The following is a 24157-nucleotide window of genomic DNA, read 5'->3' as shown; positions in this document are numbered from 1 at the left end:
CAGCGTGCATCGATTTTCAGCCACTGAGACGGCGGCGGGTCATTTCTTCAGCCGTAGATCGGAGTTGCGTCGATCTTTTCCCCTCACGGCGCTCTGTGCCTAGATTTCCTCCTCTTAGGCTGCCAGCTTCTCCTTTCAGGATCCCAGCAACTGGATGGACACCACAGGGTAGAGTAGGAGTCTCTCCAGAAATTCCAGATGCTGGCAGAGAGAAGTCTTTGCTGTCCCTGAGACTTCAAACAACAGGAGGCAAGCTCTAAATCATGCCCTTGGAGAGTTCTTCGCAAGATGGAAGACACACAAAGTCCAGTCTTTGCCCTTTTACTCTGGCAGAAGCAGCAACTGCAGGATAGCTCCACAAAGGACAGACACAGGCAGGGCAACTCTTCTGCCTCAGTTCTTCAGCTCCTCTCCAGGCAGAGGTTCCTCTTGTTTCCAGAAGTGTTCTAAAGTATGTGGTTTTGGGTGCCCTTCTTATACCCAATTTCTCCTTTGAAGTAGGCCTACTTCATAGTAAAGTTGTGAAATCCTACCTTGCCCAGGCCAGGCCCCAGGCACTCACCAGGTGGTTGGAGACTGCATTGTGTGAGGGCAGACACAGCCCTTTTAGGTGTGAATGACCACTTCTCCCCTCCCTCCTAGCATAGATGGCTCATCAGGAAATGAGGACTACACCCCAGCTCCCTTTGTGTCACTGTCTAGTGTGAGGTGCAACCAGCCCAACTGTCAAACTGACCCAGACAGGGAATTCACAAACAGGCAGAGTCACAGAAATAGTATAAGCAAGAAAATGCTCACTTTCTAAAAGTGGCATTTTCAAACACACGATCTCAAAAACAACTTTACTAAAAGAAGTATTTTAAAATTTTGAGCTCAGAGCCCCCAAACTCCACATGTCCATCTGCTCCCAAAGGTAATCTACACTTTAATCATATTTAAAGGTACCCCCCATGTTAACCTACGAGAGGGACAGGCCTTGCAACAGTGAAAAACGAATTTAGCAATATTTCACTGTCAGGACATATAAAACACATTACTATATGTCCTACCTTAACCATACACTGCACTTTGCCCTTGGGGCTACCTAGGGCCTACCTTTGGGGTGTCTGACATGTAAGAAAGGTGAAGGTTTAGGCCTGACAAGTGGGTACACTTGCCAAGTCGAATTTACAGTTAAAACGGCACACACAGACACTGCAGTGGCAGGTCTGAGACATGATTACAAAGCTACTTATGTGGGAGGCACAACCAGTGCCGCAGGCCCACTAATAGCATTTGATTTACAGGCCCTGGCACCTCCAGTGCACTTTACTAGGGACTTACTAGTAGACCAAATATGCCAATCATGGATAAGCCAATTACAGACACATTTTGTAAATGAGCCCTGCCACTTTAGCACTGGGTAGCAGTGGTAAAGTGCCCAGAGTAACACAAACAGTAAAATCAGAATCCAGCACACATCAACAACCTGGGGAACAGAGGCAAAAAGTTAAGGGAGACCATGCCAAGGATGAAAAGTCTAACAAATGCCATTAATATTCTTAGGATATAGGCTGAAATCCTTAAAGAGGACAGTTTATCTAACAATGAAGAACTATCAACTCTGTAAAAAGTAATCAAGAAATCAATGAAGACGGCAAAAATCATCTGCCTTTCATGTTGCATAAACTTTTCCAGTATTACATTGAGTTCAGTCAGATTATCCAGCCTGGAAAGCTGTTTGCAAACACTGATTTTTCCAATTGTAGGACGCTCTTTCCATTTATCTAGGTCAACAAAATCTCGAATTCTGCTTTAGCGAATACGTTCTCTGAAGTATCTAGAAGAGGCCTCTACCTATAATGTTGATGATATTTGTGGACCCTTTTTATGCAGTAGCCTCATTATGTTGCCCCTCCAGGAAATTGGGTTTTGATCTGAAGAGAGTATTTGTAAAGTGAAGCCAGTATTGCCTACCAGCTTTATGAATCACATTTTATCACAAATATAGATTTTCCAGCACCTTGTGCCCCTGAGTTTATCACTGATCTAAGTAGATCCACAGACTGTATGAAACTGTGAATTCAACATGAACAAGTGAGTACACATTTTTAAGAATAATATAATATTAAAAAGGAGGGATAGGCTCTATATGTACAAAGTACAGTGTTGTGTAGTATTAGATCCAGATTTTTTCCTAGGATTGAAAATTGATAACGTGATTTAGGATTCTGTGTTGTTAAAATAGAGTTTCAATGAGAAAACCTAAGCTGAACCCCAGATGGCTGTAGCACAAGCAGCAGGCTTTTTACCAGGGAAACATGTCATGTATTTAAGCAGCAACAAGAAATATTACATTAGTTACAAAAAATAATGAAATTCTCAAGCTTATTTAGTGAAAACGCAAAAAAGGATGATTAAAAAAGGCTCTCATTATGAGTTTGATGGACAGAAAAAGCCTGTCCATCAAACTTCAGACAGGGTGGCTGCCGCCTTCGTTTCCTAGGCGTTTCCTGCTAGGCTGGTGGGTGGAAACCTCTGTTTCTGTCCATCTGCCTAGTGGGAAACAGGCTACAGCATTGTCTCCGGTTCGTAATCAAGCCAGGGGCAGTGCTGTAGCCTGAAGGGTGCACCAGCACCCTCGCAATGTTCACTGCCTGCCCACAATCTGCCCATGCCAAGTGCTTGGGAAGTGGAGGGGCCCCTCTGTGGCCCCCTGTACATGTTCTCCCCCAGGCTTTTCATGGCAGTGAATGAGGTCATAACCCGCAGGGCAACAATGCATGCAGCGCTGCCTTAGTGGATCACGATATCTGCCACCTTCAGCCTGTCAGGATCACCGATCCATGTGGTGCTGGAGGTCTGACCACCAGGGTTTTCAGACCGACAGCCATCATATTGAGGCCCAAAATGCCACAATAATGGTCAAGATTGGAAAAAGGGAAATAGAGATATACCTGTTTAATGCATGAAGATAAAACCCTACGGATAAAAATGTGCTTTAAAAACCTGGGAAAATAGTATATGTCTATGACAAATGAGATTTGTAATCACACAGCTGAGAGGTCTGTCTCTTCCAGCACTGCTTACTGCTGCCTCACTGGTAAAGATCAACTGGTATGAAACCCTTCATATTTTTACTGAGTCTAAAAGATTGAGATCTTTTATAGGTCAACACAAAGATATGAAGGGGTAAACACTCCCCCGTTTTCCATGTTTCTACTTTCTTTTCATGTGGTCAGCATGTAGATGGTCATCCCTATCTTTCAGTGCACATATTATAAAGTAGCTGGTAGAAAGGTGATGCTTCAACAAAATATTTATCCCAATTGTTTATGATGGTTTCTATAAGTGCAAAAGTGATATATAAATGGCCTGTGATGATGATGGCTGCCGATATTCATAGGCCGTCTGAAACACTAAGCATAGGCTTGTACTCCAAGTTACACTATGATCAGAGGGGGTTGTCCTTCTACTGTGTGTCATTCTGTGCCTCAGAACTAAAGATAACATTTGTGCCAATATTAGTTCACCCAATACAGATGCTTACCAAGAAATCATTTACAGCCCTTATCACAAAAATACATACATTGTCATTGTTTAACCATTACAGTAGAGGGTGTCCTGCAAAATGTGCATTAAGAATGAGGCTGTCACTTCCTAGGGACCAGAAGAGTCCTTTGGATCCTCCTAACTTCATATCACGCTTATGAAATTCCTGAAGGTGCTTCCATTTTTTCATGGACAGTGGAGAAAGTCAGCAGGTACATGTCCGGTTTAAAAATACATTTATGGCCACATACCTAATTTAATGGCTGAAAATGGCTTCATACACGCCTGACAGCTATCCACTAAAGGAAAACTACTAGGTGAAAATGGGTGTAACATAGTGTACTTCTAGGCTACAACTATAGGCGTGGGAAGTGGGTGCTTAAAGGAGTTGTTTGCCTTGAGAGTTTGTGGGCGGCCAGAGACTAACGACTTGCTTTGGAGCTACAAACTCCAATGCGGCCCATTTGTACACTGGAAATGGGCACAGGTTTACTCTCCTGGGGTGGTGATAAGTAATAAAATACTCTCATTCTTTGTCTAGGATAAGAGAATGGGTTTCTCCCCAGGGAAAAAGAAAACGTTTAGCCTGTGGAGAAGGAAAAAAATGTGCACTTGCACATCGGCTACTTGTTCCCCAAAGCAAACTTATAGCCTGTGTGTAACTCTCCATTTGTTAAATAGAAGATGCAACATGACATTCCCAGTATTTACTCACAGGAAGGAGTGAGAAGAACTGCTACGAACCCATCATGCTGCATCATGTAGCAATGTCCAGCAGTAGTCTAAACAGTTGCGCTAGAGAAGAGATATAACGTTTTTGAAATTCAGATTAAAAATGTGGCAGCTCAAAATCGTGTTGAAACATGCAGAGGGGCTCTATACTGTCTGTAGTGACCCAAACAATGCAAAAAATAAACATGTTGCAATAAATATCTTCTTTCTTCTGGCAGCTGTTCAGGTCAGACCGATGAAAAGCCAGTCCTGTTTTCCCTTGTTTAAACCTCAGCCATTATTTTGCTCTGTGGCCTGCCTTTCACCTTAACTGCTGTCTCTGGCAGCAAGAATTGTGACTTTACGATAAAATCTAATAACTTATTACAGTTGAGCAACTAATCAGTTTGCTAATACCGGTGACTGCGGTGACTGGAGATGCCACAACTCCATAATAAAGAAATTAGAGACAGACTTTTATACAGGGGCTGCAATCTCCCATTTAATATACAGTAATTTACATGCTCCAAGTGGAGATGATTTATTCCTCAACATGAAGTGCATAGAGAAACAATACCTCTCCATTGGGTGCAGCCTACAACCTCCTTTCCATATGCCTCTCAGGTTTTGGTGATACTGTGTGACTGTTTTACAGTACAGCTGCACTTTATTGCTGTGTACCACAAATATTAGTCTTCGGAGCATCAGATCAAAAACAGAATATTGAGGTGAGTCATACAAATGTTGGCCTTATTTTGCTTTTCCAGTCTAATGCCAGGAAAGCAGCGACTTGTGTGCATCTCTGGGCATATCCCGGGGAATGTTTGAGAATTCTCAAAAGTCATCGAGAGGGATAAATGCATGACTTGTTTTTGTGATTTGGGGCCCAGTAAGACCAGTACACTTTTGGGGTTCTGGTTGTTACACATTCATTGCGTGAATGCAAATTAATACCACTCTGCCCCTGGAAGTTGCCACACGTTAGAAACGCAACGTTTCTGGTGCTCATGTGAAACAGGTTATACAAATATATATTTCATAATGTATTTCAAGTATCTTTATGTTTGTGGAATGTAATGTGATTTTTTTTAACGATGTTTTTATTGTGTACATTTTATGGATTTTTATATCCGAAATAAACTTTGTTGATGATGATGAAGTATCTTTAAGTATCAGCTCTTCATCTTCCTAATTTCAGGATTACCGTCTAAATATTTTCCTGCGTCAGAAGTGGAATGACCCACGTCTTGCGTACAGCGAATACCCTGACGACTCTTTAGATTTAGATCCGTCCATGTTGGATTCCATATGGAAGCCTGATCTGTTCTTCGCCAATGAAAAGGGAGCCAACTTTCATGAAGTTACAACAGACAACAAGTTGTTGCGCATCTTCAAAGATGGGAATGTTCTTTATTCCATAAGGTAAGACACTGACAGATGTATTGTATGTGAGTCGCATTTGGATAGAAAACAGAACTCCAAAAGGTAGACACTGGACTTTTTGGATAACGTACAGACTGGGAGAGTGAAAGGTTTCTTATCACAGCGATTACAGTGTTTCCAGGCCAGGCCATTCCTTTTACAAACTGTTGTGATATAGAGCTCTACTTGACTTGATGGGACCCAATAATCTCCCACAATACAATAGTTACTAAGTACAAAACTGTCGTATATCAGAATATTGTGTACAAAGCTATCTTACTATAAATACTAGGATCTTAATATCGCTTATAAAAGCATCCTCTCAATAGAAGTAGATTTATTATTACTATCGGATATGGCGATATCTTTGGAAAGAGATTTAGGACATAAGTGTTAAAACAGACATGACACTGAACATAAAAATCGCAGAATATTCTTATTCTGAGGCTTTGTTCACGGGTTGACTTTGTTTACACGTACGCAGTCTCAATCAAGCGTTCATTCTGGGTCATTTTTTGCAGGTGTCTACTTTACTAGAGTCAAATGATAGCATACTTGACATTACAGTCATATCTATAATAAGGCAAAAATTAAACCAGATGGTATACAACCAAAATAGATTATAAAGTGTGCCAATCTGTACCAGTTAGAAAATACACGGGAAGAAGTGAACGTCCAAAAATAAAGATTACATTTACTTTAATTTTATTGGAAATAGGGACCACTGAGAGGTTATTAAACTAATGTTAATTGAATAGGAAAAGTGGAAACATTATGTGAAGCGGTAAAATAATGTATGAGAAACTGAATCCGTATGCTGCCTTGTGCATTATTCTCTTATTACAGCTATGCCTGGCTGCCAGAATGCACCTGTTGTAAGAAACTGATGCACCTAATCCTACTTACTTACAATAATTTATTACTGGTGACTAATGATGTCGCTATGCACACTGTCACGCATACTGACTGCTTCTGCATGAAGTAAGATGAAATGTGTCAGGTCAAAAATTGTCACTCTGTGCTGGCATCCCTGTGTAAAGCTCTCAGGGTTCGATTCACTAAGGGACTTATGCGTAGTAAAGTTACGAGTGCGGAAACTCTGCACTCAGGGAACTCTCTGCATTCAGGGTGGAATGTCCGCAATGCTCACTGCACATAGTGCGCAATATGGAGAGTCCACCCTGAACGAGGAAATTCTGCCACAAGTGCAGAGGCTCTTCATTACTAACTTTACTACACGTAAGTCCCTTTGTGACCTCAGTTACTATTTCTGGTATACAGAAAAAGTGCTCTAGGTCCGTTACACCAACATCCTTCATTTTCTGTCTGCAAAAAACAGTCAGTGCTGTCTGGCCTGCATGTAGCATATGGAATATCAAAGCAGTGCTGCCTCTTTTAAGAGCAAAACAACCTGACGACGGAGATGGTGCAGGGAGGAGGAGCAGAGAGACAGATAAGAGACCAAATCTTGATGCCAACGAAAGAAATTAACAGCAGCACTGCTTTACAGCAAAGAGGAGCTGTAAAATAACGTAACCACTCTCTACTGACAAAATGTCAGGGTGTCTCAAGGGAGCAATTTAAAAACAGAAAATCTACACATTATATGACATTATGTGCCCTCTATTATTAAATATCTTACATATCACATCAGCGGTCCATGGCTGTGTGGAATTGGGTTATTAGTTGAGGGGGTGAATACCCACCTCAAACAATAGCCACAAGCCTTGTCAGGGTGAAACACTTAAACCACTAAATCAATCTGAGCTGACCCCAGTTGCTATGGCATCCAGCCTAACTTAGAGGCTTTGTATAAACTATGCATGCAGTAATCAAACATTATTAAAGTCAAAACACATCACAAATATAAACTCAGACCACTTTCAAACAATAGAAACCAGTTTAATAAACATAAACAACACCAAAACAATAAAAAAAAACAAATAAGTAAAATGAGAGTTTGGATTTTTAAAGTTTAAATTGAAACATAGTGCCAAAAAGCGTTAAGCGCCAACCAGCTGTCATCTAATTGAGCTTGACTGGGACAAGGAGAAGTTTTAAGGCCGACCACAATGTAGAGAGGTTCAGATACAAAAATCAACTTGGACCTGGTCATGAAGTTCCCTTCGCACTTAGAAACTTTTCTGGAGCAAAAAGTCTTCAGCAAGGCAAGGCTGTAGGCTGTGGCCACCATTGTTGATTATGGGGAACTGAGGTCTAAGATCCTTTGTGGTCACTCAAAAGTAGTCCTGGTGCAGATGCTCTCCTACTGGGCATGATGCCTTAAAGGCCATGGGGAAAAAGAAGGGGTCAGGCCCAGGTGTTACCTACATCTGCCTGTGATAGTGTAGGGTTATTGGAACTTAATTCAGTTCTTGAAGACAGCAGAGGTGGTTAGCCTGCCAGTGAAGCAGAACACATCCCCACACCCAAGGCCTTTATCTCAGCTTTGGGGGCAATTTCACACCTCATTAAGGGAGATTTTCTGCTCCTGGGTCATAGCTGGGTGCTCATGCAAATGGGCTTCTAGAAGCTTTAGGCAGGTTAACAGGCAACGTTTTAAAATAACCTGTTCTAAAATATTTATTAGAGCTCTAACTTTATCAATAAATTGGGCTTATAATCAATATTTTAAACCAAAGAGAAACTCTGTATTTGTTTCCTAAGTGAAATGTAAATATTAAATTTTATATTGCATACAAATTCTTTCCTATGGAACGGCTAACCCGTCTGAAGTAAAACTAGCTTTGAAGGCTTTTTCATCCTAACAACATGTTTAACATTAAAAGTTTACCTATCCTACCTTGAATATCATGCACCCTGACTTATGGACATTTAAGGCCACTTAGGTGTGTATTATTAATATTTATAAGAATGGTTTATAACTATCTAGTGGGATTGTTTTGATGGGTTGAATTTGAAGTTTCAGTCTGCACAGCCAGGCTACCAGTGGCAGGCCTGCAGACATGTTTACCTTGACACTAATCCCCAAACTTTGTGCCTTCTTCCTCCTATTTTTTTACTTGTTTCGGTTGGCTGTAGGACTCTGGACACTTTACCACTGCTAACCGGTGCTAAAGTGCATATGCTCTCTGTCTAAAATGTATTGGTATTTGATTTATCCATGATTGGCATATTTGATTTACTAGTAAGTCCTTAGTTTAGTGCCCCTGGTGTGCACATGGCCTGTAAATCAAATGCTACCAGTGGGTCTGCAGCACTGATTATGCCACCCACCTGAGTAGTGCTGCAAACATGTCTCAGACCTGCCATTGCAGTATCTGTGTGGCAGTTTTAAACTGCCAATTCAACTTGGCAAGTGAGCACACTTGTCAGGCCAAACCTTCCCTTTTTGTACATGTAAGTCACCCCTAAGGTAGGCCCTGGGTAGCTCCATAGGCAGGGTGCAGTGTATGTTAAAGGTAGGATATGTACTGATGTGTTTTACATGTCCTGACGTTTTTCACTTTTGCATGGCCTATCTCTCTCATAGGGTAACATGGAGACATGGAGACTGCCTTTAAACATCTTTTAAGTGCAGATTCCCATTGGGAGAATATAGAGGTATGGAGTTTCGGGTCTCTGAACTCACAATTTAAACATACATCTTTGGTAGAGTTGGTTTTTAGACTGTCTGTTTGAAAATGCCACTTTTAGAAAGTGGGTATTTACTCGCTTAACCATTGTGTGCCTCTGCCTGCCTGTTGGATCCACATCTGGGTCAGACTGACAGTTGGGTTGTTTGTTTAAACTGCCATGTCAACCTGGCAAGTGCACCCACTTGACACACCCAACCCTTCTCTTTTTCTACATGCAAGTCACCCCTAAAGTAGGCCCAAGGCACTCCCATGGACAGGGTGCACTATAGGACATGTAAAGATGTGTTTTACATGTGCTGATAGTGAAATAATGCTACTTTTAGAAAGTGGGCATTTTCTTGCTTAACCATTGTGTTCCTCTGCCTATCTGTGGAATACATGTCTGGGTCAGGATGACAGTTGGGCTTTGTGGATTCACTTTACACAGACATACTATGGTAACTAAGCTGTGCCCTGCATATCCTGATGACCCATCACCAGGCTGATGGGTCTTCCTCAATCAATCAATCAGTGATTTCTAAAGCATGACTAATCTCCCGTAAGATCTTAAAGTGCTGTTTACGGGCATGGTGCTCAATCGAAGAGGCAGGTCTTGAGGTCCTTCCTGAACTGCTTCAGTGATGCGGTCTGCCTGAGTTTGAGAGGTAGCGTGTTCCATGTCCCGGCTGTGCTTTTCCCAATCTTGGGAACGGCTGCGAGGGCGAGCTGGGAAGAACAGAGTTGTCTGTTGGGTACATAGAAGGTGAGGTGGTGGTTGAGGTACACCGGTCCTATGTTGTGTAGTGTCTTGTAGGTGTAGATCAGGAGTTTCTATGTGATGCACTTGTTGACTGGGAGCCAGTGTAGGTCTCTGAGGTAGGAGGAGATGAGGCTGTGTTGGGGGATGTCCAGAATGAGCCTGGCTGCTACATTCTGGATTCTTTGTAGTCTTGGTTGTAGTTTCTTGTTGATTCCGGCATGGAGTGTGTATCCATTGTCCAGTTTGCTAGTGAACAGGGCGTGGGTGACTGTCTTCCTCATGTCATAGGGCATCCACTGGAAAAAATTTCGGAGTCAGAGGGTGTGACAGCATGACAATGAGACAGTGTTGACTTGGTGGATCATGGATAGAGAGGAGTCCAGGATGATGCCCAGATTGTGAGCGTGGTCCGTGGGTGCAGTGGCATTTCCCAGTGCATTGGGCCACCAGGAGTCATTCCAGACAGAAGGGGTGGAGTCGATTATGAGCATTTCTGACTTGTTCGATTTGAGTTTGAGGCAGTTGGCTTTGATCCAGGCAGCGACTGCTTTCATCCGGTAGTGGAAATGTCTCTTGGCCTTCACAGGGTCATCAGACAGGGAGAGTATCAGTTGGGTATCGCTGGCATAGGACACTATATTTAGCCCATGTTGTTTGATGATCTTGGCTAGCAGGGCCATGTAGATGTTGAAAAGCTTGTGGCTGAGTGAGGATCCTTGGGGCACTCTGCAGGCATGTGTCTTTGGGTCCTGACTTGAGCGGCGGTAGTCTGACACTCTGTTTTCTTCTGGCGAGGAAGGACCTGGTCCATTCCAGTGCTTTATCCCAGATGGCAGCATTGTGTAGCCTGGCACAGAAGGTGGATTCAAACTCAGCAGTACGGTTGAGGAGGAGGAGTGTGGCAGTGCCTCCATGGTCTAGTAGTATGGCGCGTATGACATTGGTGGTTACTAGGAGTGCTGTTTCGGTGCTGTGGTTGCTTCTGAATCTGGATTGGGATGGGTCTAGGATTTGGTGTGTCTCAAGGAATTCAGTGAGTTGCTGGTTGACCGCCTTTTCCATTACTTTGGCTGGGACATGGAGAAGAGAGATGAGTCTGTAGATTTTCAGCTCTCGTTGGTCGGTAGGGGGTTTCCTGAGCAGCAGGTTGATCTTAGTCGGATGGGAAGGTGGCAGTCTCAAAGGATTGGTTAAAGGTCCAGCAGAGCTCAGGTGGTATGGAGGTGCTGGCTAGGTTAAAGATATGATGAGGGAATGGACCAGAGGGTGCTCCTGAGTGGATGGAGTTCATGAGTCTTTTGGTAATAGGGGTCCAGGAGTTCAGAATCTGGTGTGGGGTTGCGTCCACGGTGGTATATGTAGGTAATTCAGGTGAGTTTTGTTTCTCGAGCTAGAGTGGTGGGAGGAGCTGACACCTGCACCTGCATAGGGCTGTACCTGTCCTCATACAAAGCAGTCTCCAACCCCCTGGGTGCGTCTGGGGCTAGGTCTGGGAAAGGCAGGGTCTTGTGCACTACAAAGACTTCTCTTTGACGTTTGCCTACTTCAAAGATAGAAATGGGAATAAGTACTGGACCTCTGACACCACATTGTAAGAACACTTCTAGACAACTGAGTACATTTTGCCAGGAACAAGAGGTGGATGCCCTAGGAGGCACTGTCACTTTGCCTGTTGCTTTGTTGTACTGGCTTTCTGCTTCTGTCCTGGGAGTGAAAGGACTGGACTTTGCTTTCTACATACTGCTTTCCAAGGCTCTCCAAGGGCTTGAATTGAGCTTGAATCCTGTTAAGAAGTCTCATGGTCCTCAAAGTCTTCACCTACCAGCACCTGGCCTCTCTTGTTGAGAGTCCTGACTTGCTAAGTGGTGACAAATCCAGTTCCTGGAAGTGAGCTCTGGTGCAACTAAGAAGAAACTAAGCACATCAACTCTAGATTGATTTTGGAACTGCTGCCACTCTCCTACTCCATGCCACCGCCTGCACCGAAGTCGTGGTTCCCGCTGAGTGTAATGACTGTAACCTGCAACGCAGGCCAGAGGCAGCTGCAGTGCCACCAAAGTCCTGCCACAGCATGAGTCTAGAGTGCTGTGAAACCAACATCCGTGACAACCGACTGTGCCACAGCACCTGTAACCCCATGGAGTGATTGCGACACCGAAAAGCAGACACCTTGCATCTTGCCTTGATTCATTGACACCATTGGGTCGTAAGGATCCGATCCCTCACCACCAACTCCACATTACCTCCCCTGAAACTGTAAGGAAACAATGCCTCACCTTCCCTGCCTAGCAGTAAGGAACCAACACCTCACTTTCCCAGTAGCTCAAGCGACGCCTCACCTTCCCAACTCCATCCAACATCTTGTTTCCACATCATTTACCAAGATACTCTACCTGGGGTCCAGGTGACTTAGTGACCGTCCCGCACTCCCTCACGAGTGGTATCAGACTCTTGGGAACGACTCCGTCAAGACTCTGTGATAGTTTTAGTCTGAGCTGTTTTGTTTCTAAGCACTTTACTAAGGTTTAATCTTTGAAAATTCATACCTTTACTTGTATATGTTGTATGTTTGTCATTTCGGTCTTGTTTTACTCAGATAAATGTTGGCTATTGTTCTAAACTGGTGTGGACTACTTTTGTGGTGTTTTCACTGTGCTGCTGTTTGTGTGTGCACAAATATTTTACACATTGCCTCTGAGATAAGCCACACTGCTTGTGCCAGGCTACCAAAGGGTGAGCAGGGGTTATCTTAGCTGTGTGACTCCCTTGCCCTGTCTAGAATGAGGGCCCCTTCTTAGACATGGTGCAAACCATTACCAACTAGAGATCCAATTTCTAACAGTACCATATTCTAGGGACTTATAGTTATGCTCAATATGACAATCAGGTGTATGCCAATGTTATCATGTTCAAATGGAGCCACTACTTAACAAGGATAAAGTGCCAAGAGTTTTACAGGCAGCAAAAACAGACAAGGCAAAATGTTTATTCCGGTACCACAAAAAATATGGTAATTTCCAACAATGGCCTTTATAACTGTACTTGGCACCGAACATGTGCTTCTGCATGATCACCGACCTCCTCGCCTAATGAAGGGCCTTTAATGAAGATCAAATTTTCAGTATACTCTTAATGTACAATATGGAGCACTTTATCTCAGATAAATACAGAAGTTGTACACAAATACTTCAAAATGAGCTACAAAGAGCTATGGGGATGCCTTTTAGCCAAGGAAACAAACTTCCTTTTAAGTTTAATGAGTCTGCCATTAACTAGATAGATTGTATATCCAAAGTTAATCATCTAGTATTTTTGCTCAAGTGCTCAATATTTATTGGAACATTAGTAGGGTAGGGGTGGGTGGTGAGCTTCACTCCACTGATGGAGCTAATGGAGTTTTTGGCACTCTGCTTGGAGTGAGGAGTTTGATTAAAAAAACACTGCTAGCCCTGCCAGCAGACCAGAGCTCACTGCATGCACACTGCAGCCCAGTTATGGGCCACACAGCGCAAGCACAGACAGTCAGTGCTTGCTCTGTGTGGCCCATGACTAGGCTGCAGTGCGCACTCTCATCCCAATGTTAGTAGCATGGAGCTTCTGCCAGCACCAGCTCCTGATCCAGGCCTCCCTCCGCCAGCAGCCCATTAGCATGGGGCAGAGGGAGGAATAGAGCCAGGCCGCTGACAACGAGGACGCTGGGAGGACCAAAGTAAGCCCTTGTTTTCTTTTCTTCTGTGCTCACTGGTGTACAAAAGGCCTGAAATGGCAGCCCATGTTGCCTACAGCCCTGACCTGAATTCAGGGAGATGTCAGGTCTGTTGCAGCCGGTGAGTGTGAGAGCTTTCTTTATTTTAGTATATTGGGTTAGGCTATTGACATTTAAGGATGCCAAAGATAATGCATTTGTAGTGAGATTCTGAATATTCTTGTGCAGCTTTGTGTTGTATCCAGTTAAGGACTTTATCTATGCTGATGCTTAGAATGTCTGAGATGATGCAGTTAGAAGTATATTACTCTATGGTTATGAAGGGAGGTACAAGTGACTTGTTGCACGTAATGTGATTCTAGCTGCCAGTGATGGTCTAAGCGTATCTACTCTGCAAGCCAGTTAATGCTGTAGTTATGTGCCTTATATACACTTGGTCAATCTATGTGCTTTAACTGTGGACGGTGTAAGATGGAGATTGGCAGCCTAACCTGTGCACTAGGGCTGCTGATCCATTCATGTGAACAATGTTATTCATTTGACACAAATATTTGGATTATGCTGGCACAAATTGACTATTGCAATACTAGAATCAGTCAGTACGGCCCTTTCAGTAATTGTTGGCTTGCGATATTCCTGGAAAATCTGGTGTGATACAACCCGGGAAGAGCACAAGCCAAATCCTCTATTATCCTGCACAGTAACTTAGGATGTGGTCCTTTTCACCTTCCCCATCCCCTTCTCAGCCTTATGGCACCACTAATAAATCAATAGATCAAAGAGACATCTCCCAAGTGTCACCAGTGGTCAAGACATGCAGTAAGGTGCCTACATGGAGAAAGGAGGTGGTCCACAAAACCCAACCTACTTCACAATTTAAGGGGTAAGTTTGATTTATCTCAAATCTTCGACTGTGTCCATTGCCAGGGTTTGCCTCCTTGTGCCTATTTATGTGTAATATTTTCCCGTCTAAGCTGCTCATCCAAGTCTCTGTCCTCTGACCTCCTGTCTTAGTTGCTCGAATTTGAATGGGCTCCATCCATGTCTACTTCCTCTATTTCAACCAGGAATCTCTCCAGGTCCATTGTATTCCAGTGTGCAATCATTCACTATAATTAACATTGTTGCTGCTTCCAACAGATTGTATTTGCTTTCCATTTTGCAAAGTCATCAATGGAGGACCATGAAATGTTTCCTCTTAACAGTAGAGAAAGCCTGCCTAGAAATGCACCTGTTTATTTTCAAGTGGAAAAGGCCCATGCTTTTTCATGGCCTTCATTATCTGACGGACGTGTTGGTGTCTTACCCAACAGATTAGGATTTTTGAAGGGGGTGTGGCAATGGTGGTGTTAAGAGAGCACTCTTGGTGTGCCTCTTGCAGACTCCAGACGGTCAAATATAATCTTCAGCAACTTCAGGAGCAGTTCACACAGAAATGCATGCATATCATTCTTTTCCATGTCTTCCAGGATGACTGAGATTTATACCTTGCCCCTCTGGATACAACCTTCCTACACAAAATAATTTTTTGTGCAGTCTCCAAATTTTGTGATGTCATTCTGACTGTGAGTCTAATCGTTGCTCCATGTCTGCAATCCTGTGCTCCACAATCTATTTGAGAAACAAGATGTTGTCTTCTCTATGGGACTGCACGTCTGTGGTAGTGGCTGGCCAGTTTCCTGGATAGCATGACTGTAATGGCTCCTCTGTTGGGATTTGTGTATTGCTTTCAGGCAGTATTACAAAGGGGGCTCGGTGAGTACATCATGGGCCATCCTAGCAGGATGACTGGGGCTGGACATTGTCTCTTGCACACTCAAAGCAACCTGGCACCAGGCTTGTCCTGCCTTTTGTCATCCCTGCACAGTTTGGAGCATTGACAGGGGAAGTGGAAGAACTTTCCAGAACCAGATGTGGGGGTAGGATAATAAGCTCTCCCACACAAAGGCTGATACTAGGTATAAATATTGGACTTGCAGAGCCACTCATCCAAATGGGCCTAGACCTGTGAAAGAGTCAGAAGAATGACTGCCTTACTGCCAGAGGACTGCTCTGCTGCGTGAAGGACTTTCTTGCTGTCTGAGATGGAATATTTGATATGCTTACCTTATTGCCAGGCTTATCAGAATGACTCCAAGGGTCAGTTGGCTGAGGGCCTGTGTAAGCTACAGGGATGCAACAAGCATCAGAGACTTTCCTGCAACTTTTGAGCTGACCTGCTGCTATTGGATCTGCCTGGACCTGCAACTGGACCTTCCAGAGCCCTGCTGCTGGCCTCTGCTGGAGTGAGTCCTTGTCTCCAAGAGGTACCCTCCACCCACAGTTCCTAGGCTCTCGGCTGGCACCATTGACAATTCCTCCAAAGAAGAAAAGGTGAAAATCCTGAAGTTTGGGTTCCTCATGACTACCTTGCACTGAAACTCAGTCACTGGCGATGACTGCCAATGAGATGCTCCACTGAGATTTGCTGTTCATGATAATAGTGACTGCATATGGCGATCAGCAATGTGAGACCTGCACTTCATGTTCAGTAACAACAACTTGCGATGACTGCCAATATGATGCTACAGCAGCAACTGTCCGTGAAGGTCGACTTGCTCTTTGTGCTACAAAAGCAACCATCCACAACGTCTGACCTGCTCTTGGTTCTACAGTGATGAGCATCTGCAATGCATAGCCTCCTCCTCGTGGCCTCCACCACAATGAAAATAAATCTCTTCATGCCAGACTTAAAAGATAACTTTTTCAGATGAACTAACCTGCTTTCTGTCTCTGACCTGCGCTCCACTGCGGTTGGCCTGAAATTGTGATTTTCCCCCAGTCTAGTGTGATCAGATTATGGCAATTGGTGCTTTGTGCTATGAGGCACTATTTTCCCTTAAAACTTTAAAACTGAATATTGCTGGTTCTACCTAGTGGATGCTTGTTGTTTATATGTACTTTATTTTTCTAAATTGGTTTTGAATTTTTCTTGTATTCTTGTGCTGTTTTTTCGCTTTCTTACTGCATAAATACTTCACAGATTGACTCTAGGCTAAGCCTAATGGCTTCTGTGCCAAGCTGCCAGAGGGATGAGAAAAGGTTCATTTAGTGAATTTTGTTGTTCATCACAACAAAGAATAAGGTTGTTACCTGAGTGGTGCTTCCGCCCGCTCAATCAGTAGCCCAGTTTCTTACATGGCCATTGTTAGACTTTTCATCCTTGGCGTGGTCTCCCTTAATTTTTTGCCTCTGTTCCCCAGGTTGTTGATGTGTGCTGGACTCTGATTTTGCTGTTTTTATTACTCTGGGCACTTTACCACTGCTAACCAGTGCTAGGGTGCAAGTGCTCCTGTTTAAAATGTGTACGTAATTGGTTCTCCATGATTGGCATATTTGTTTTACTGTTAAGTCCCTAGTAAAGTGCCCTAGAGGTGCCCAGGGCCTGTAAATCAAATGTTACTAGTGGGCCTGCAGCACTGGTTGTGCCCCCCACATAAGTAACCCTGTAATCATGTCTCAGACCTGCCACTGCAGTGTCTGTCTGTGTATTTTTACACTATAAATTCGACTTGGCAAGTGTACCCACTTGCCAGGCCTAAACCTTCCCTTTTCTTACATGTAAGGCACCCCTAAGGTAGGCCCTAGGTAGCCCCGAGGGCAGGGTGCAGTGTATGGATAAGGTAGGACATATAGTAATGTGGTTTAAATGTCCTGACAGTGAAATACTGCCAACTTCATTTTTCACTGTTGCAAGGCCTGTCTCTCTCATAGGATAACATGGGGTCTACCTTTAAATATGATTAAAGTGTAGATTCCCCTAGAGAGTAGATGGACATGTGGAGTTTGGGGTCCCTGAACTCACAATTTAAAAATACATCTGTAAGTAAAGTTGATTTTGAGATTGTGCGTTTGAAAATGCCACTTTTAGAAAGTGAGCATTTGCTTGCTTAAACCATTCTGTGACTCTGCCTTGTTTGTGGATTCCCTGTCTGGGTCGGTTTGACAGTTGGGTTGTTTTTCACCTCGCACTAGACAGTGACACAAAGGGAGCTGGGGTGTAACCTGCATTTTCTGATTAGCCATCTCTGCTAGGAGGGAGGGGTGATGTGGTCACTCTCATCTGAAAGGACTGTGTCTGCCTCTGACAATACAGACTCCAACCCCCTGGTGTGTGTCTGAGGCAGGAGTTCACAAGTAGGTGTGAGTCCCCTTTGAAGAAAGGTGACTTCAAAGACTAAAATGGGTATAAGAAGGGCACCCAAATCTATAGACTTTAGAAACACTTCTGGAACCAAGAGGAACCTCTGCCTGGAGAAGAGCTGATAGCTGAGGAAGAAGTGCTGCCCTGCCTGTGACTGTGCTTTGTGGAGCTCTCCTGCCGTGCTGCTTCTGCCAGAGTAAGAGGGCAAAGACTGGACTTTGTGTGCCTTCCATGTTGTGAAGAAATCTCCAAGGGCTTGAGTTAGAGCTTGCCTCCTGTTGTTTGAAGTCTCAGGGACAGCAAAGACTTCTCCCTGCCAGCACCTGGAGTCTCTGGAGAGACTCCTGCTTTGACAAGTGGTGCCCTATCCAGTCCCTGGGCCCTTGAAAGGAAAGCTGGTGGAAATCCAAGGAAATCGACTTCGGACGACTCCGGACCGACACCGCTGCTGAATCCGGTAACGCCGTGACCTTCGCTGGAACGCGACGCTCTACACAGGCCCGACGCCGCTGCAGCCCCGCTAAAGTCTGCAACTCCGTGCAAGTCGCGGCACTACGTCGTGACCGACGCCGCTGGAAGTACACGGATTCAACGTTTCGCACAGACGCCGCGATCCCCGACTTCGCGCATCGGCTTGTTTTCACTCTTCACCAAAGGTACTGTACTTGGGGGTCTACACGACTCCGTGTCAGGCGCCGCTGGTGTCGGCTTGTTGGGAAAGACTCCGTCATGACGCCGTGTTAACATCTCATCGAAGCATTTTTGTTACTAAGCGCTATTTTTGAGTTTAATCTCTAAAAATTCATAACTTGACTCGTGTATGTTGGATTTTTGTCGTTTTGGTCTTGTTTTGTTTAGATAAATATGTCCTATTTTTCTAAACCGGTTTTGTGTCATTTTGCAGTGTTTTCATTAAGTTACTGTGTGTGTTGGTACAAATACTTTACACCTAGCGCTCTGAAATTAAGCCTACTGCTCTGCCAAGCTACCAAGGGGGTAAGCAGGGGTTAGCTGAGGGTGATTCTCTTTTACCCTGACTAGAGTGAGGGTCCTTGCTTGAACAGGGGGTAACCTGACTGTCAACCAAAGACCCCATTTCTAACAGCCATGCTACTCAGAGCTAAGCCACGCCATCCTAAACAATCGCCATCTGTACGCTGCATACACATGTGGAACAGAAAAAAAACTGCAGTTCCCCGACCCTGTCCGCACTTAAGAGGATTCTTGAAAAATTAAAACAAATGTTGTATTTTCCATTGGCATTTATTGCCCTATCTTTTGGATTGCTTTTATTAAACATATGTCTTTCTTGACCAGATTTTGTCTATTTATGTTGTATTCTTTTTTTTCTGAATTATCCATATCATTGTTTAAACTTGCTCACTTATGTGGTGTCTTTATTTGCACACTTAGCAAACTCAGTTAAAACCCACCACAAGACTGGTGTCCCTCTCATCCACAGCCAACCAGTGGATTTACCTAGAGTAAATGAATGATCTGGGGTTTTCTGGGCATAAGGAATACACAAATCTCTATATTTCAATTCTCTATTAGATGCTTGCTGCTGAGAAGACAGACCTGGTCTTTCAAATGATTTGTTTAAGAACAGTTAAACAGCTTTTCCAAGTGTTAGGGTTAGACCATCTTTCAAATACAGTGAAATTTAGTTTCATATAGCATAAAGAAATGCTTGATCTAATAGTAAATTAATATGAGGTGATTTGCTTAATTCCTATTTATTCCTGTATTTACCTAGGTCAGGAAAGATTTTAAAACTGCTTTAGCAAATACCTTATTTGAATTATCTAGATGAGGCCTCTACCTATAATTCTGAGGATATGATTGGGCCCTTTGTATGCAGTAGCATCAATATGATGCCCCTCCAGGAGATTGGGTTTTGTTCTGAAGAGAGTATTTTTCAAGTGGAGACAGTATTGCCTACTAGCTTTATGAATCACATTTTATCACAAATATAGATAATTTCTCAGGGCGTTGTGTCCCTGAGTTTCTCACTGATCTAAGTAGCCATAGACTGTATGAAACTGTGAATTCAAGATGAACAAATGAGTACAAATTTGTAAGAATAGTATAATATTGAAAAGGAGGGATTGGCTCTGCATATATAAAGGACACCGCTGTGTAACATTAGATCCAGATGTTTTCCAGGATTGAGAGTTGATAAGGTGATTCAGGATTCTGCATTGTTATAATAGAGTTTCAATGAGAAAACCTAAGCTGAACCCCAGATGGCTGTAGAACAAGCAGCAGGCGTTTTACCAGAGAAATATATAAAGTATTTAAGCACCAACAAGCACTAATATAGTCATTACAAAAATTAATGACTTTCTCAAAATTATTTAGTGAAAATATGAAAAAGATAATAAACAAAATGCCACAAGAATAGTAAAGATTGGAAAAAGGGAAATAGAGATATACCTTTTTTAATGTATGAAAGGAAAAACCTATGGATAGAATTGTGCTTTAAAAGTAATTAAAAGCATATGTGCATTTTCAAAAGTGCCCACATGAGGCCAATTTTGGAGCAAGCAAGAGAAAGTCCAGCTTGGAATCAGAGATTACTGCTCATTGTTTCCACCTTGTGCTGGCTGTAGTTCAAGTATTAACTAAGAGAAATTCTGAGTTCTAGATGTCAACTTTAAGCAGTAACAGGCTCCCAGTTCTCCTATGTACAGCACACCATTTCATAATGCGGCCTCTGCAGTTTTCACAAAGAGGTCAGGGGGACTGGACAGTGTCAATTACTTTCCTGGCTAGTTCCTATCACATACTTTCAGTCTTCTTGGTGGTTTTCTAGAGTACTCCACTCACAGAATCAAGGAGGAGAGAAACATCTGACCTTGCTTCCTGCCAAAGTCAAGAGTCTATATTTCTTCCAGCTCCTTTGCCTTCTCAATCCTTTTGCTACCAAACAGCTTAGAGGGGCTTCTAGTGACCAGTCCATGGTTAAACAGTAGGCACCAGGCTCACCCATTCGTACCAGCAAAGACTACAGTAAATTCTGGCCCACTTCAACTGGTCAGCTGATTCTTTCAAAGGGAAAACTCTTTCTTTAGTCTTTTATGGCCCTGAGCCTATTAGAAGTCATCGGTTGTGAACAGCTGTTATAAATGGGATCTCTGGTTGGCATTCAGTTTGCACTCTGTTCAAGCAGGGACCCTCACTGTGGTTAGGGTAAGGGAGTTACACTCCTAAGACAACCCCTGTTCACCCCCTTGGTAGATTGGCACAAGCAGGCTGTCTTATCTCAAAAGCAATCTGTGTAAAGTATTTGTACCAACACACACAATAATACAGTGAAAAGACTGCAAAAGGGACACAACACCAGTTTAGAAAAATAGCCAATATTTATCTAAATCAAACAAGACCAAAATGACAAATTTACAACATACACCAGCAGAGTCATACATTTTTAAAGTTAAAAATAGTCTTAAACTACAGAAATCAATAGATGTATTGTTTTTACACTAAGTACCTGGTTTACATAAAAAATAAAGCCGCATGGGCGAACATGCATCAGAAAAGTCTGAGATGCATCGATTCCTTACTCGTATATGCGTCTTTTCTTCTCTGGTCAGGTAGGCGATGCGTAATTTTTCTCTCCTGTAGAAGAGCAATGCGCCGATTTCCAGAAGGGCAATCTTGGGTCTGCGCAGGTTCACTGTGGTTTTGATGCCCAGCAACGATACATGCAAAATTCTGTCACACGATGGTGAAGAGCCGTGCTGCGTGGGCGATGTGTCGATTTTGGCAGCCGCGCACATGTGTTGCATCAATTTTGCAGCCACAGTGCAGTTGGTGCGATGAATTTTCAGCCACAAAGCAGGTGCTGCATCGATTGGTCTCCCGCACGGCTCCTGTGCACGAATTTCAGTCTTGCTTCCCCAAGATTCTCCTTTCAAGGGCCCAGGGACTGGATTAGGCACTACTTTGCTAAGTAAGAGACTCACCAAGAGAGGCCAGGTGCTGGCAGAGGAAGTCTTTGATGGCCCTGAGACTTCAGAACAAGGGGCAAGCTCAGTCCAAGCCCTTAGGGATACTTCACAAGCAGGCAAACACAACAAAGTCCAGTCTTTGTCCTTTCTGAGGCAGAAGCAGCAACTGCAGGCCAGCCCAGCAAAGCACAGATACAGGCAAAGGGGCAGTACTCCTCATCCATCTCTTCAGCTCTTCTCCTCTTGATCCAGAAGCAATCTGAAAATATGGGGTTTGGGTAAATTACTTATACTCCTTTCTCCCTTTGAGCTAGACATACTTCAAAGGGAAGTCTCTGTTGTTCACAAGATCCTGCCTTGCCCAGGCCTTCCCCCGGACACACCCCAAGGGGTTGGTGTCTGCACTGTGTGAGGACAGTCACAGCCCTTTCAGATGCAGCTGTCAGTTCCTCTCTCCCCATCAGAAGACTCATCAGGATATGCAGGACACTTCCCAGCTCCCTTTGTGTCACTGTTTAGTGGTAATTCACAAACAACCCAACTGTCAGTCTGACCCAGATGTGGATTCCACAGGCAGGCAGAGGCACTGAATGGTAAGCAAGTAAATGGCCACTTTCTAAAAGTATCATTTTCAAACAGACAATCTAAAAAACAACTCTACCAAAAGATGTATGTTTAAATTGTGAGTTCAGAGACCCCAGACAACATACCTCTATCTTGTCTCAATGGGAAACGGCACTTAAAAGATATTTAAAGGCAGTCTCCATGTTAATATGTGAGAGAGATAGGCCTTGCAAAAGTGAAAAACTAATTTTGCAGTATTTTACTGTCAGGACATGTAAACACATAAGTACATGTCCTCCCTTTAACATACACTGCACCCTGCCTATGGGGCTGCCCAGGGCCTACTTTAGGGGTGGCTTCCATGTACAAAAAGGGCAGGTTTGAGCCTGGCAAGTAGGCTCCCTTGTCAGGTCAAATTGACGGTTTAAACCTGCACACACAGACACTGCAGTGGCAGGTCTGAGCCGTGATTTCAGGGCTACTCATGTGAATGGCACAATCAGTGCTGCAGGCCCATTAGTAGTTTTTGATTGACAGGCGTTGGGCAACTCTAGTGCACTTTACTATGGGCTTACTAGTAAATCAAATATGCCAATCAGGAATAAACCAATCACCAATACAATTTAGACAGAGAGCATATGCACGTTAACACTGGTTAGCAGTGGTAAAATGCCAGAGTCCTAAAGGCAACAAAAAAAGGTCAGAGAAATTAGGAGGAAGGAGGCAACATGTTTGTGAATGACCTGCTAAAAAGGGCCAGGTCCAACAACAGCTAAACCAAGGAAAAAGACATTCCATTTTGAATCAGTCTTTAATAAGTTGAGGTGTATTCTATTTATGGTGAGCAGACTTCTTTATAGGATGCTAGTCAGTAATTGGTGTCAGACCAGGCTAAAATCATAAGACAGTCTTATGTTGAAACCACATTGCATTTTCAGGATTTCATGTTGGTTTCTGGTAAAATACCACAAGAAACCTTGCTCTCATCATCTTTCAGAAATTGCAGAAACCCAGGTGCAGTGTTTGGAGCTCAGATAGTCCTATTTAGATGAAGCATCATGCTACGAAAAAACAGCCCTGGCAGGTTCTGAAGCTAATCCCTAGCTTGTTCTCAACATAGACAGGGTAGCTGTGAGCAGAGCATCTTCAAAGGCCCTTGACACTACAGCCCTTTTTAATATCAATATGGTATTCTGGGATGTCAAGCCACTAATTTATCAGGCCATTTGCTGTTCTTATCAACTCCTTACACCCTTTCAGCTTCCAGGCACACGCCTACTGTCTTTTCTCAGGAAGAGTTTTTCACATTTCAGCATGACATTATTTACTTTTACTTGAAAAAACAAGAAAATTAACATTGAGGCTTGCACACATTTTTAAATATTTTTTAATACAATTATCTAAATCACCACTGAACTAGATTTTTGATGAATACCAGTACAAAAATGATGAAGGTATATTTTCCTTAGCCTGAAGTATGGATATCACCATTGAGGATTGCCATCTTGAAGTGGTCAGGACGCTTTCATGTCTCAGTGACCTAGAGAGCTATACTGCAGGAGCTAATCTCCTGGCAAGGTCACCCCAGCCAGACAGGTCAAACAAAGGGTAAAGTCCAGACAAACCGCGATACATTGGTTCTCCAGTTTGGTGGGGGTGGGACAAGGCTAACAACCTTGGCCCATAAAACACATTTGTTACGGAAACAGTTGCAATACCTACTAGGTCTTCTGGGCACAAGCGACTTCC

The 24157-nt window shown here is 43.4% G+C and overlaps 1 protein-coding gene across 1 annotated transcript in view; it reads left to right on the top strand.

The window, feature by feature from the left end:
• Nucleotides 1–24157, top strand: part of GLRA3 (glycine receptor alpha 3) — a 596907-nt gene that overhangs the window by 386178 nt on the left and 186572 nt on the right. Inside the window, exon 4 of the mRNA XM_069244590.1 lies at nucleotides 5441–5664. Coding sequence (XP_069100691.1) covers nucleotides 5441–5664 — 224 coding nt within the window. The remainder of the gene's footprint in view (nucleotides 1–5440; nucleotides 5665–24157) is intronic.

The sequence above is a fragment of the Pleurodeles waltl genome, chromosome 1_2 (assembly GCF_031143425.1).
Source record: "Pleurodeles waltl isolate 20211129_DDA chromosome 1_2, aPleWal1.hap1.20221129, whole genome shotgun sequence".
Classification (NCBI taxonomy): domain Eukaryota; kingdom Metazoa; phylum Chordata; class Amphibia; order Caudata; family Salamandridae; genus Pleurodeles; species Pleurodeles waltl.
This window is presented reverse-complemented; position numbering and strand designations above follow the sequence as displayed.